Source organism: Lissotriton vulgaris, chromosome 10 (assembly GCF_964263255.1).
Source record: "Lissotriton vulgaris chromosome 10, aLisVul1.2, whole genome shotgun sequence".
NCBI classification, from domain to species: Eukaryota; Metazoa; Chordata; class Amphibia; order Caudata; family Salamandridae; genus Lissotriton; species Lissotriton vulgaris.
In genome coordinates, this window is record NC_141698.1 from 885,193,393 (window position 1) to 885,207,264 (window position 13,872).

The 13,872-nt window shown below is 46.8% G+C and overlaps 1 protein-coding gene across 1 annotated transcript in view; it reads right to left on the reverse strand.

Moving 5' to 3' along the window:
* LOC147688945 (ATP-dependent translocase ABCB1-like) overlaps window positions 1–13,872 on the reverse strand; it is a 1,419,218-nt gene that overhangs the window by 867,773 nt on the left and 537,573 nt on the right. The window contains exons 11-12 of the mRNA XM_086941842.1: window positions 8,071–8,181; window positions 3,295–3,420 (exon numbers count right to left, since the gene is read on the reverse strand). Of these exons, the coding sequence (XP_086797968.1) occupies window positions 3,295–3,420; window positions 8,071–8,181 (237 nt within the window). The remainder of the gene's footprint in view (window positions 1–3,294; window positions 3,421–8,070; window positions 8,182–13,872) is intronic.

Genomic DNA, 13,872 nt, shown 5'->3' on the forward strand with positions numbered 1-13,872 from the left:
CCATGGGGACAGGTTGACGTGAAAGTCTTCTTTGCAAGAACCGGCCTCTGGTCCCAGCAGCCAGCCATGGAACACAGGAGAAGGAAAGTCCTTTGTGGGACCTGAGAGAGTCAGTTCCATGCATGAGTCACTCTTGTGATAAGAGGCGATGGCTGAAGAGAAGCAGTTTAGGCAAGGTTAGTTCCTCTTAGAGGTTAGCATTGTCCTGTCAGGCACAGTGATCATGCATCGTACATCTTTTGTCTGCATGCCAGAGCGAGGAGGCTCTCAGGGCAGGCCGCGGGGTAGCTAGAGCACTTTAGGGGGCTGCATCGGTAATAAAGGTGTATTTGGGAGGGGTGCCACGGAGGCCGGAAGAGAATGATTTGGAGATTGAGCGTCGTCCATGGAGCGCAAGTGATGTATGATATCTTGTTTGGCCTGTAAGTTTGATTTTCCCCTGGCCTATGGCTTGCGTCTTGAGCATGGTACACTTGTCCATTCTGGACCCCTAGAGTCTCTGGGCAGAGGATGGTGCAGGTTTGGCCTGGTGGGGCGAGAGTCCGTCGTGATGTGGAGCAGTTGCTAAGCCTCCTGCAGTAATCGAAGCAATCTGAGTGTGACTTTTTATGTAAAGATCAGGGCAAAGGGATGGTCCCATTGGTATTTAATGTTAAGTGACTGCTTTGAAGTCCCAGCAACGTCAAAGTGTCAGCGCGGAGAGGTCCTGGAAAATATGAATGCGATGTCTGTTGTAGGTGAGCTCCGCCTTGTCCCTGGCAGCACATAGGATTGCCTCTTTCTCTGTAAGGAGTGCGCCTGGGTGAGAATGTCAGGCACAAGGTCCACTCCCAGCCAGTCAGCGGGGCAACGACCCGGTGTGCTCTGTCTACAGCAGGTGGAGAGGCATTGTCATCTCCTCTAACTGCGTGGAGGAGGTCCGCCATGTACATCATATTGTCCAACCCCTCTGCACCCCTGTGGATCCCCCTAATGTGAAGTTGTTCCTCCTACTTCTATTTTCTCCACCTTCCTGCTTTATTTGAAGCTCTATATGTTGCTCCTTCAAGATGTTCATCCTACGCCATAGGTCCTCCTCATCCTCTGTCCGTGAGTCCAGGGTAAGTTTAAGATGGTCTACACTGCCCTGGATTTCCACCACATCGCACCTGAGATCATGGAGTCAAGCTTTAAATTCTGACTTAAGTGAGCCATTCTCTGCCTTTATTTCCTGTAGAGAGTTAGTTATGAAGGCGTGCATGAAAGGATTCGAAGCTGGTTCCCCAGGGTAAGGGGTCAACGGTGGGTCGGGTGGGGCCGAAGCAGAGCAGCCTTACTTCAGTCTCATGGATGGGACAGTGACATCTCTAGAGGAAGCAGCAGGTGTCTCCTTTCTGGCTTTGGTGCGTTGTATGTTTCCCGGGGTTCCTCACCCCACAGAGACTCTAGAGAAGGGTGGCGAGGGCTGGGGCGGGCAATACCGCTCTAGGATCAGCGTTCAAGGGGATGATAGATCCAATGTCTCAAGGGACCAAGGGGCATGGAGGGCCATCACTCCCCCAGAGTCACTCCCTTTTAGAAGCAAAATATCTTGGGGCAAAAAGAGGCAGTCCACAGGTAGATCCTAGCGACACCCCAGAGATCAGAATGGGGAGCAAGGGGGGTGAGAGGTCCCACAGAGAGGTCCATGTCCGGGCCAAAAGATGAGCTGGTATGCTAAAAACAGCTCAAGTGGGAAGCCAAGCAGCCCGATCCTTTGGTTAAGTGGGGCGGAGCTGGAGATAGGCCCCAGATTTGTCTCTCCGGTGTGTGTATTCAGGCTCTGGAGAGGCCGGTTTCTCCACTGTCGCCCAAGTACAAGGATTGATCCTCCAGTAACATCCATAAGGAAAGGGGTGATCCCTCCACGCCCAAAAATGTGACCAATTGTGCCTGCCCTCTCTAGGAGGCTCTCACCATCAGCCAAATCGCTTGAATATTGCCACAGAATGTAGGCTGGAGCCGAACACCAAGCCAGCCCAAAATTCGAGACAGGGCTACCACTTTTACAGCAGGTGCAGAGGCGCGAAAGAAGCCAAAGCAGTCACCCTGAGGGGTATAACCCTGTGTAGGCCTGCTCCTCAACGATGGCTCGCAGGCCCAAGCAGCAGACTTCCACACATGCCGGCACTGAAGGTGGCAGGAAATATACCCACTGCCTGATAGCACAGCTGATCACCCCGTGCTCCACAGGGCCGAAGCCGCAGTCAGGTGCGGGGATGTGTGCCAATGAAGGCTCTCGCTTTAGTGTCAGTCCCAGCTGATCCCAATAGCAGCCTCAGATGCAGAATAGGTAGGCCACCGGCAGGCTCCATCCCGGTCGCACCACTCCTTGATACAGGCACGCTCAGGGGATGAGTAGACTTGCCGCTGCTCCCCCACTGCGCTCAGTTAGGCCTAGGCACCATAAGGGAAGCTGGTGTACAGGTCTCTTTCCAGGTCCTACGCTGGTGAGCAACAGGGGGTTCAATGCAAAGTCATCTGGGGCCCGTACAGCCCTTCATATCCCACCTGGGTCGGAAGGCGAGGCGCCAAGCACCTGAGAGGGCAGGCAGCCGAAACCACCATCAGGCAATAGGACCCCAAGATGACACTGACAGTTCCAGTTAGGCAGATTGTATCTGCACCCTGGGAAGGTGGCAGCCATGAGGGCCTTGCCCAAGACTAGGCAGGCATCACAGCCCCTGCATAGGGCCCGGAGCAGGTCAGTGATCAGCCCCCAGCCCTCAGGCTGGGGGCTGATCGTCTGAGCCCAAGTTAGCGAGCCCCACTGTTTCTAATCCTCGGGTCTTGATATTTAAGTTGGGTGATCCGCCCCAGCATGCACCTGCAAAGGATAGCAGGGCACAAGCGGCGGGCAGGAGCAGGATTTGACACCAACCACGGGTCCCAATGCCAAAAGATAAGTACGGGCCAGCTGCGGGAGAGCGGAGACACCGTCAGGCGCGTCCTACTCCTTCGGCAGCCTGGCCACGCCCTGCTCTAATTTTTTGGGTTGGTCTATTACTTATCATCCATTTTGGAACCCTGAAATGCTTAACACATATTCTTCAAGTAAAGCCTGACTGCTCTGTGCCAACCTACCAGCACTTACCTAGGGATTTAGTAGTGTGAATCCAAAGGACCTATTTAAGGTAATGTGGTGGTATTGCATAGCAAAGGCTAGTCAACCTCACTACATAATACTTCAATTTACTTCCGGCAGTAACTGGCAGAATAGTTACTGCTATTTCTTCTAACAGAATGAATACAGTGTGTCAAAGCAAAAAATCTTACCTCCCCTTCCAGAGGATCATAAAATCTTTGTAATAGTTGAATCGTGGTACTTTTCCCACAGCCACTGGCACCAACAAGAGCAGTGGTCTTTCCAGGTTCAACAATTAGGTTTAAACCGTTAAGAATCTGAAAATGTAATTTAGATATCAACCATAATTGAAATATTACAGCAAAACATTAGGTGATAAAATGGCTAAAGCCTATCAATAAGGCCGAACAATTGCCAAATTGACATGAACATATTGCGGTATGGCAGGTTACAGTAAACAAATAAAGGAATGCTAGGCAATAAAATAAAAATTAGACCAATTTTGCAGGTCAGTGTCTGCCATAACAGTGTGTACAGATTGTAAAAAAGCATATGTGATGTCTACAATATAGTGTAAGTATTTTTGAAATGTGTATCCTCATTTCATCTACATCGCATTATCCCCACTGCCTCAGGTGCAGGCCTCAATGAGTACATGACAGCATTGCTGAAGTGAATATTTCATATTTTGAAAGACATTTATCAGTTTACACTATGTTTGTCCATTTCCGGTGGTTTGGAAAAGCGGTCCCATAACTTTAGAAGCCATTCGTGTTTCTACAAATACTTAAGCAGGCAAATATTGCAGAGAAACTGATGTATAAAGATCTGCTATTTGTCCATATATTTACCTCTACTTCTCCCATAAATTACTGTATTTTTCCACAACACATGATGATTCTGATTTTTGTATAAATTCAAAGGGAGAGAGCAGAATAGCACCATATGTAGTAAGATGCGGCACTGTTCTGCACTCTCCCTGTGCTGCCGCACTTTTGGCTGCCGTGGCCAAACGCATACTCTCTTGTGCCACAGATTAAGGTTATTTGCACTTTGAGGAAGCAGTGGTTTTATCCAGGAAGGGGTCCCTTTTTAATCCTGTCAGGATTTCAAAAAGATATTCCTGGCATGTGTGTACAGATGGCCTACATTAGAACACTCTACCACAAGTGCAGGCACATCCATATCTGCAGGAGTAAATCCAGCTGACTTAGTGGGTAGCCTGAGTTCTAATGCATGGTAGTTTGGGAATGGCATAGAAAAGCGCATTTGTGGGCATTTCATTCTTCTCTCCATCTCCTTTTTAAACTGGATATACTCAGAGAGCCTGGGTAAGTCCCCTTTTTAGGATGGAAAGGAGAATGTGGTGGGAGTGCAGGGAGAAGGGCTTTTCACGATGGAGTAAGAATAAAAATACGTCTTCACAGAAGGCTCAATTCCCTCTATTGGAGCACTCCAGTATGGAAAACTACACACACGTGTATAAGAAACCGTTGGAAATTGCCTTTTCTGCAGGGTCACCCCAACAAGTTTTGCACTCTCCTTCCCTTTTTGATGAATTCATTTTTGTTGACTTTAGGAATATGGGCACTTTACTACTGCTAACTAGTGGTAAAGTGCATGTACTCTGTACTCGAAACATGGTAAAGTTGACTTATCCTCCGTTGGCATATTTAATTTACTTATAGGTCCCTAGTAAAAAGCCCCGGGCCTGTAAATTAAACGCTTCTAGTTGGTCTACTGCACTGAATGTGCTACCCACTCAGTACCCCTTTAACCAGCTCAGGCCTGCCATTGCAGAATCTGTGTGTGCAGTTTTTAACTGCCATTTTGGCCTGCTAGATTAAACTACTTGCCAGGCCCAAACAATCCCTTTTATTTACTTACTTTTGAGTTATGCATGTTCAGGTAGTGAAAACTGCTAAATATTTTTTTTTAATTATGCAAGGCTTGTCTCTCCCATAAGATAACATGGGGAATACCCTAAAACATCTTTTAAATGTAGTTTACCTTTTGGAGAAGAAAGAAACTTGGAGTTTGGTGTCTCTGGGCTCACAATTTAAAAACACATATTTTAGTAAAGTTGTTTTTTAAATAGTAGGTCTGATAATGGCATGTTTAGACAGTTGACATTTTCCTACTTTAACCATTCTGAGCCTCTGACTATCTCTGAATACACGCCTGTGTTACGGTGACAGCTGGCTTTGTGCATTCCCTCTAGACCAGAGGTCCCCAAACCGGTCCTGGAGGGCCGGATCCATGCCAGATTTTTAAAATAACTACATGTATCTCAATGGGGATATCCAAGAAATCTGGCATGGATCCGGCCCTCCAGGACCGGTTTGGAGACTCCTGCTCCAGACAGTCCCACAAAGGGAGCTGTGGTGTGATATTTGCATCCTGATAGACCATCCATCACCAGGCTGATGTGCTTTTCTGAAGTAGATTGGGAAGGAGGAGCTGACACTTGCACCTGAATAGGGTTGTGCCTGTCCCAACACAAATGCTCCATACCCCACTCCCCCTGTAGTCTGCCTGGAGCCAGGCCAGGAAAGGCACTGACCTTGTGATCTTCAAAGGCCTCTTTGATGTCTCCCTCAATTCAAAGGCTCATTTGGGTATAAGTACTGGACCCCTGACACCACCAAATGAGAACTCAACTGGAACCAAGGACATTCTCCCTGGAAGAAGAGCTTCTGTGCTATAGGAGGTATTGCCACTTTGCTACTTGCTCTGCTGTGTCGGCCTGCTGTCAGTGATTTATCTGCTGTAGGGGGGACTGCCACTTTGCAACTTGCTCTGCTGTGTTATCCTGCTGCCTGCTGCTTCCTGCCTGGGAGTGAGAGAGAATGGAACTGCTCTCTACATCCTTGAAGCCAAGATTCTCCAAGGGCATGCTGGCTTGCCTCCTGAGTTCTGAAGTCTCAGGGATGCAAAAGACTTCTTACACCTCTCCTGGTACTGCTGGGTTCTGCCATCTGTGCGTCCTATCTATTCCTGCGGTGCCCCCTCCAGTCCTGGGCCTCAGAAGTGGGTTCTGCAGCTGTTTTCCTGCAAACACTGGTACATCAACCCAATTGTGTGAGAAAAATCAACGCAGTACTCTTCAATGCTGTCTCAGTGGCAAACTGCTGATAACGTGGGTGCAAAGCTCGACTACGATGCAGGTCTGATCTTGTACAGCTTAAAGATGGTGCAGCACTGATACTTTGATACAGTCTGGGAACCTTGATGCTGACTCAGTGGCCCGATGTATCGTATTCTCAACATTGATGATTTGCGCCATACAAGGTTCTATTTCAGCGTACCCTGTGTGGGTTCTGTAGCTGGCCTGCCCACCATCGCGGTTTGCATTTACTTTGGATTTGGACTTGTCTCATGCGACCTCAAGAAACATGTTTAACCGCCAGTGACTTCTAAGCACTGTTTTCAGATTTAGGGGTCTATTATAATGTCGGGCGGATCGCCACCGCCCGTTTGGCGGTGCTGATCCGCCCGACATTACCTCCCGCCTGCCTACCATTCACCCCCTGCCATGCTATGATGGCTGGGGGTACGCCGGTGTACGGGAAGACCGTCCGCCGCTTTTATGGCAGGTCAACGATTCGACCGGGCGGAAAAGGCTTGAATATGGCGGCGGCTATCCATATTACGATGCAGACAGGAGGCAGCTTTTCCATGGCAGCACATGCGGTGTGCGCAGTTGGGGGCCCGTTGCGGGCCTCCAGGATGTTGGGTAGTGGGAGGTGCTGTACCCCCCTGCATTTGCATGCACAACGTGGCAGGCACCGCGCAGTGCCTGCCACGTTGTGCATGCAAATGCACAATGTGCAGCCACAGCATTGTGGCGGGCGGTGCTGTGTGCACCTCCCACCACAATGATGTGTATGGGAGGTGCCGCAGCCACCATGGCCCTGGCATCCTAATTGCCAATGCAGGACCGCCGCACCACTGGTGGCCAGTCCCAGCACAGCTAGGGCCATCCTAGTAGGCCCCTATATATTTAAAAATTAATATCTCAACTTCTACTCATTGGATTTTTCTCACTGTGGTCTTGTTTTACTCAGATAAATAGTCTCTATGTTTCTAAACTGGTGTGGTAGCTTTTTTGGTGTTTTCACTGTGTTACTATAATTAACATGTTTCACAAATACTTTACACATTACCATTAAGTTAGGACTGACTGCTCTGTGACAAGCTACCAAAATGTGAGCAGAGGTTAATTTAGGATGCATATCTGATTTACCTTGACTACAGTGGTGGTCCCTGCTTGGACAGGGTGCATACCTCTGCCACTAGAGACTCCATTTCTAACAGGAACCTTCAGAAAAGGCCACATGATATTCCCAGAAGAAATCTTAGAAACCTGTGACACGTGCAGCTTTCTAGGTGTACTTCTGGGAATGTATGTGAATAGAATAAAACAGCAAGGTGTGTTCAGGCAGAGGTGTAGATCTCCACATGTACTGTAACAGTTTCTTTCGTGATTACAGCCCTTAGTCGGTTGTATGACGTTACAACGCATGCTTTTACCACGCATGCCTTTACAACACAGGTATTACAACACAAGTCGTTACAACGACTTGCGTTGGGGGGCGCTGGATAGTGGAATAGTTTAATTTTCTATTCCAACTCCAGTCCCCGTGGATAGTAGGGAAGGTGTTGGATAGAAAATTAAACTATTCCCTATCCAACAGCGCCCTCCAGCGAAAGTCATTGTAACAACTTTCGTTGTAATTCCTGCATTGTAATGGTAGTGCGTGGTAAAAGTTTCGTTATAAATGATGTTCCCCCCCTAAGTCTTTTCATGGTATAGTGATCTGCGTAATATATTTTGAGTCTGGTTTTAAATGGACAATGTCTGATGTTTCAGTCAGTGCAAACCCAATCGAAATCATCTGTCATAATTCATGGATCATCCACTTAATCATAAAAGGTACACAGATATCGCAGTGTAATACCCTTACTTGAACATCAGGTCTTGTTGGGTATGAGAAGAGGATGTTTTTAAATTCAATCTTTCCTGTTAATCTGTCTGGTTTGTGTCCATCTGTAGAGCTGCTATCAACAAGACTTTTCTAATGAAAAGAGAAGGAAAACGATTTCCATTAGTAGTGCATAGACAATTGTTGCTTGTTCTCGGAAAAACAGATTGGCATTTGAGAGCAAAGAGATTGACAAGGGTGGGCAGGAGTTATATAGTGTGTTGATTGGCCAGAGCAATACACATTCACATAAGTTCCCAACCACATTATTTAGCTGTTCAGGTATTTCCTGGGATTCAACAAGTAATTCCAAATGAAACTAAAGTTTAAGGGACCTCTAAGCACTGAAAAGTATTTTTCTTTGTTTGTGATATTAATGTGTTGGCATATTATGCACTGGGAGTACAGTGATAATTATGCCCACTGAACAATACCAAATACCTTACTCCACCATGTTGTGCTCACGTTGCCCCATAACTAGATTAATTGGGGTCATTATTTGCAAGAGAGCTTTGTTAATCAATCAAACAGCATTTGTAAAGCACAGCACTATTACACCTGTGGGTGCAGGGGCTTCATCGAAAAGCCAGGTCTTGAGGAAACTGTGGGAAGAGGGAAGAAATTAGCAACAAAGGCAAAAGAGAGGGCAGAAGAATGCACAAGCAGAAAAGGCAAAAGAGAGGGCAGAAAAATGAGCAGAAAAGGCAAAACAGAGGGCAGAAAAATTGACAGAAAAGGCAAAACAGCGAGCAGAAAAATGAATGAGCAGAAAAGGCAACACAGAGGGTGGAAAAATGAGTGAGCAGAAAAGGCAAAACAGAGGGCAGAAAAAGTAGCAGAAAAGGCAAAACAGAAGGTAGAAAATGAGCAGGAAAAACAGAGCAGACGAGGGCAAAACAGAGGGCAGAAAATTAGCAAAAAGAGGGCAGAAGAACAAGCAGAAAAGGCAAAACAGGTGGCAGAACAACAAACAGAAAAGGAAATCGGAGGGCTGAAAAACAATGAGTTGAGGAGGCAAAAAAGAGGGCAGAAAAACGAGCAGAAAAGGCAAAGCAAAGCAAGAGAGGGCAGAGGTGGCAAAAACAGAAGGCAGCAGGTAGACAGGCAGCAGAGAGTAGCGGACTTCGGGCAAGCCAGACAGGAGAACTGTTGCAGGGGGAGGTGGCATGAGGGCCTGGACAATTGGATAGCCATGCAGCCTCCAGTAAGGTTGTTCAGTGTCAGGAAGAGGTAAATGGCGGGAGGAGGGAAGAAATTAGCAGAAAAAGGCAAAACAGAGGGCAGAAAAGAGCAAAGCAGAGGGCAGAAATCTGAACAGAAAAAGGCAAACCGTGGGAAGAAAAACGAGCAGAAACGTCGCCTTTGGTCTCTGAATTACTAGTTGGTTTATTTATAGGTAAGGTTGAGCAGTTTTTATAAAGAGAAAGAAACATTTTCCTCAAAGTGACTGGTGGAGTTTAGGAGCTGAGCTTTGCTGGTGTGGCACATTTAGTTTTGTTTGTATGTTATGACGTCAAATCCAAAATATATTGTGCATGCATAACAAATATATCTAATCAAAGTATAATGAAAGTAGATACTACACATGTGGTATATTGGACAGTTGTGCAACTATGCATAGTTCAGAAAACTGGGCTAATTATGTTGCATTGAAAATTGTGGCTTAACGGTGTGGGTTGGCAGCCACCAGTTCATTACAATAAAGCTAGAAATGTACATAGTTGTTAATGTTCCATATTTTTGGGATATTTGGCCTGTGTTCCATAATATGGAGAACTGAGTTGAAAATACATTGCAAGTCTATTTCATAGAAGTGGGTTAATGCCAGTAAAATGTAGAAACCTGAATTGACGCAAGTTGTACAATAATTGTCAAATTGGTTGTGAGTACATACTATTAACACCATATTACAAACAGGAGAAATATCATAAACGGTTTACTGACAAAATATCAAAGTAAAAAGTGAAAGATATCGATGTAAAAATATAGAATGCAAAAATATCTACTCCCTATATTTAAACAGGTAACTACAAAAATATTGAGAAAAAAAATAATGATGTAAAAAATATAGTTGTACGAATTTTATACAAATATATAAAAAATAAAATAATAAATATTAAATATGTTAAATAATACAATTAATATAAAATAGAACACATAAATTAGATTTAATATACTAAAATATATATAATAAAATGCAACTCAGGCCGGCGCTTCTTCCTAGGGACTACTTTTTCTAAATATTAATTTTTTAAAGAACGTTTTTTTTTTTTTTTAATATAGCCTATGTCCATCTGCTTGCCCTGACGTTTTCAAAGATGTTTTGGGTGTTTTGATAGGTTGTGTAGTTTTCGAGTTTACCTGGCTCAAAGGACACACTTCTCTTTTTATAATAGTAGTATAGATAATCCCCCCAAGAAGTTATTATTATTATTAGTTTCTTATATAGCGCCTGAATCGACCCCCGAAGGGGTATCTCCACGCTTGCCTTGGGAACCCGTCCTGGCTTTTCCCTGTGAGATAGCCCCTATAGGGCATCCCCAAGGTGAAAGCCAGGCATCCCGCCGTGGGGGGCCGTTGTGGAGATTAAGCAAGCTTAATGCCCAGAGTTGCAGAGTGTGAACCCATGATTAGGTCAGGCACCGAAGCGAGAATTATCGAGTCCGTGGACATTTGAGCTCAACACCCTGCCGCGTCGGGAATTGAACCCTGGTCCCGGGTCTGACCTCTGCTTCAGGGTCTGCCTGCTCTAACCAGTGAGCCACACTTATCCACTGTGGTCACTATAGTCGCTGAAATTTCATTGCTTTCTCAGTGGTGAAGGGAAGATCAAATATTTCTTACAAACACCTATGGGTATTGTCTTGGGAGAGCAGTGTGGATGAGGGAGGTGTTATGTTTTGAATATGTAAAATCATGGTCTGAGGGTTTTTTCGTATGAGGCTTTACAGAAAGATGTTAACAGGATATTATAACACATCCTAGCTTTCTTTTCTGTGTACATTTTTTATTTGATTAAGAACAGCGAAACATGGCTTATGCCTCAGTGATATGTAGTCATCATGTTCCGTTCCGTTGCTTATTTTGTTCTGCTGTTTACATGGCTGCTGAGAATGCAAAATAATGAAATCAGAGCTGTGTGAATAATAACCGCGTCAGCCCCGTGCTGAGGTGCATCATCAGAGCTGTGTGAATAATAACTGCATCAGCCCAGTGCTGAGGTGCATCATCGGAGCTGTGTGAATAATAACAGCTGTGAGCCCGTGCCTGAGGTGCATCATCAGAGCTGTGTGAATAATAAGTGTGTCAGCCCCGTGCGTGAGGTGCATCATCAGAGCTGTGTGAATAATAACAGCGGTGAGCCCGTGCCTAAGGTGCATCATCAGAGCTGTGTGAATAATAACTGCGTCAGCCCCGTGCGTGAGGTGCATCATCAGAGCTGTGTGAATAACACCAGCCGGGGGCAGAAGGGGCTGGGGGTAGCATCGCAGCAGGAGAGGCGCAGCAGAGTGGCCGTTTTGTTGGTCCTGGCCGCTTCTGCCCACGCTTTGTTTCCCCCGACGTCCCGACTTTGTGGAAAAGGCTTTTTGAGCACTCAGTGTTCATGGCCCCAGCCCGTCGTAGGTCCTGGCCGCTTCTGCCCACGCTTTGTTTCCCCGACGTCCCAACTTTGAGGAAAAGGCTTTTTTGAGCACTCAGTGTTCATGGCCCGCGCCTGTCCCTTGGAGCGCACCAGCGGCTGCTTCACTTACCTCATCCGCCGCTCCTCCCCGGGCTGCTGAGTTTACCTCTCCACTGCTCCTCCGCTTCTCGCCGCTCCTCACCGCTTGTCCGCTCGCCGCTCCTCCCCGCCTGTCCGCAGCTCCTCCACGCGCTCATGTCGGCCGCTCTTCCTCTTGCTCCTGAACGCTGCTCCTCCCCGCGCTCCCGATGTCATCACGCACATCGCGGCCGGCGCTACTTCCAAGGGACTACTTTTTTTTTATTCGTAAATTTTTTAAAGAATGTATATTTTTTATTTTTATATAGCCTATGTCCTTCTGCTTGCCCTGACGTTTTCAAAGATGTCTTAGGTGGTTGGATTGGTGGTGTACTTTTTGAGTTTACCTGGCTCAAAGGACACAGTTCTCTCTTTATAATAGTAGTATAGACTACATATGTTTCAAACTAGTATATGTGTGTTTTAGTGTATGTATATAAGTGAGTATATGTGAGAGTGAGAGATTGGCAGAGTTCCTCTATAAATTAGTCTGTGTTTCTATAAGTGATTGCTTAAGAGAGTCAGTATGTGTAAGTTTATGTACCAGTAAGTGTGGTGGTGTGTGATTAACTGTATATGCAATTTAATGGATGTTTGATACTTTGTATACATGTGTGACTATGTGTGTGAGTAACTCTATGGATGAATGTCAATGTGTAACAGGATGTATAGGTGTATGAGTACATATGATGAGTGATTACATGTATGAGTGTCCGTATAGGATTGTTGGTGAATGAGTGGATGTGTGTGTAGATCTTGGAATTACTAAAAAGGTGTGTTGTCAGTGGTATTGGTATGTCCATTGTTTGGAAAATCTTCGGGCCCATTAGGATGTCAGGCGGATCATCACCGCCATGAGGGCGGTGGTGATCCACCCGACATCCTTTGCCGCCCGCCACCCATTTCCCAACCGCCATATTAGTATGGCGGGGGACGCGGCAGACGGAAAAACCGTCTGCTGCTTTTCCGCCCTGGTCGCCTTGCGGCCAGGTGGAAAATGTTTAATATGGTGGCGGTGTCTATTAGACACCGCCAGCCATATTATGATGGGCTTTGGGGAATGCCTTTCCGTGGCCGCGGAAAGGCATGCAGAGAATCCCTGCGGGGGCCTGTTGCGGGCCCCCTGGGACTCCGGGGGGTGGGGGGTGCACATGGGGGGTACCTATGGTACCCCCCGCATTCCAAAGTGCACCCAGCTTCGATTCACTTGGAAAGGCCCCGACCTGGGCACTGGGACTGCATAGAGTTGCCTGGCAGTCGTGTTTACATGGCTTGCACAGGCCAAACTCAAGTGCAACGAGGGGAAATCCGAAATTCTGCTCTACGGCCAATTTCCACTACTCTTCACAGAAGCCTTGTGGCCCCCTGATTTCCCCCGCCCACTCTCTGAGGGTGGTCCAGCTAAGAACCTGGGAATCTGGTTCAGGGAGGATCTAAGGTTCTCGGAACACATCAAGAGATTAATGGGCGCCTGCTTTGGCACGCTTAAGGCACAGAGCAGATTCTTCCCTTTGATCCCCCAGCCGGCGAAGGAAATGGTGGCTCGGGCACTAATCCTATCCCGCTTGGATTATGCCAATGCGCTTTTCCTTGGAATTCCTTGATACCTGGTGAATAAACTGGAATTGATCCAGAACGCGGTGGCCAGACTCTTATTTAACATCTCTAAGAGATCAAGTATCAGATCACACTTGTATGACCTTCACTGGCTGCCCGTGGTCCAACGGGTGCAGTTCAAGGCCCTTACTCTAGTTCACAGAGCTCTGCACGATTTAGGACCCGCTTATCTTAAGAAACGGTGTCCTTTTACACCCCCGCCGATCCCTACGATCTGCATCTCACTGCCTGATGGCCACTCCCCGCTTTCGTCATTCTAGGATAGGGGGTCAGTCATCTGCTGCTCCGATCGGTCTCTGACCTTTAATCAATCAGTCAATTAATCAAAAGTATTTGTAAAGCGTGCTACTCACCCGCTAGGGTCTCAAGGCGCTGGGGGGGAGGGGGCTGCTACTGCTCGAAAAGCC